General features: G+C 55.9%; 1 protein-coding gene across 1 annotated transcript in view; it reads left to right on the top strand.

Moving 5' to 3' along the window:
- The window catches only part of LOC125535062 (MEIOTIC F-BOX protein MOF-like), a 3,142-nt gene extending 2,790 nt beyond the window's left edge, over positions 1-352 (top strand). The window contains exon 3 of the mRNA XM_048698118.1: positions 248-352. Within this exon, the coding sequence (XP_048554075.1) occupies positions 248-352 (105 nt within the window). The remainder of the gene's footprint in view (positions 1-247) is intronic.
- Positions 353-633: the final 281 nt, after the last annotated feature.

Raw genomic sequence — 633 nt, 5'->3', positions numbered from 1 at the left:
CCCTCGCTGGATGTTTCCAGTCTTTTTTTTCTTTCTTTTCTTGGATGGACCTTGCATGCGGTGCTGGTCTGGTGCTTTATCTGAGTTTGCCCTACGTGTTTATCTTTTGTTGGACTGCCGCTGATGCATGGGTGTATGGGCGGTTGGTGTCGACACGCTGTCCGGCCGGTTTGTTGGTTGATTCTGGATTGCCGGTTGCCTTCTTCTTAGATGTGCATCCTTCACGTATAAATAAGGGGGTCCGCAGGATGCAGCGAGCAACGGCAGCACAAGAGGGCAGCGGCGGCAGGATGCCCTCGCCTCATGTCTCTCCTTCCCTCCGTCTTTCTCCTTGATGATTCCTTTTTCCTGATCACTCCATTTCGTGCTGAGTTTATGATCCGTCGCAGGTGCAGAGATCTGGCAACACGACGGCGCCGCAGCGATGTCGCATAAGGGGAAGCAATATATCACACGCCGTCCGCCGTTGGAGGGATGGCTGCAGCCTGCATGGGCTTCTCTACCCCTCCCACCACCGCAACCTGCCGGTTCTTCACTTGCCCCATCGCGTGCCGGTTCTTCACTTGCCCCATCGCGTGCCGGTTCTTCACTTGCCCCATCGCCTGCTGGCCGATTGTGATCGCCAACCAGATC

Source organism: Triticum urartu, chromosome 2, assembly GCF_003073215.2.
Source record: "Triticum urartu cultivar G1812 chromosome 2, Tu2.1, whole genome shotgun sequence".
Lineage (NCBI taxonomy): Eukaryota > Viridiplantae > Streptophyta > Magnoliopsida > Poales > Poaceae > Triticum > Triticum urartu.
This window is presented reverse-complemented; position numbering and strand designations above follow the sequence as displayed.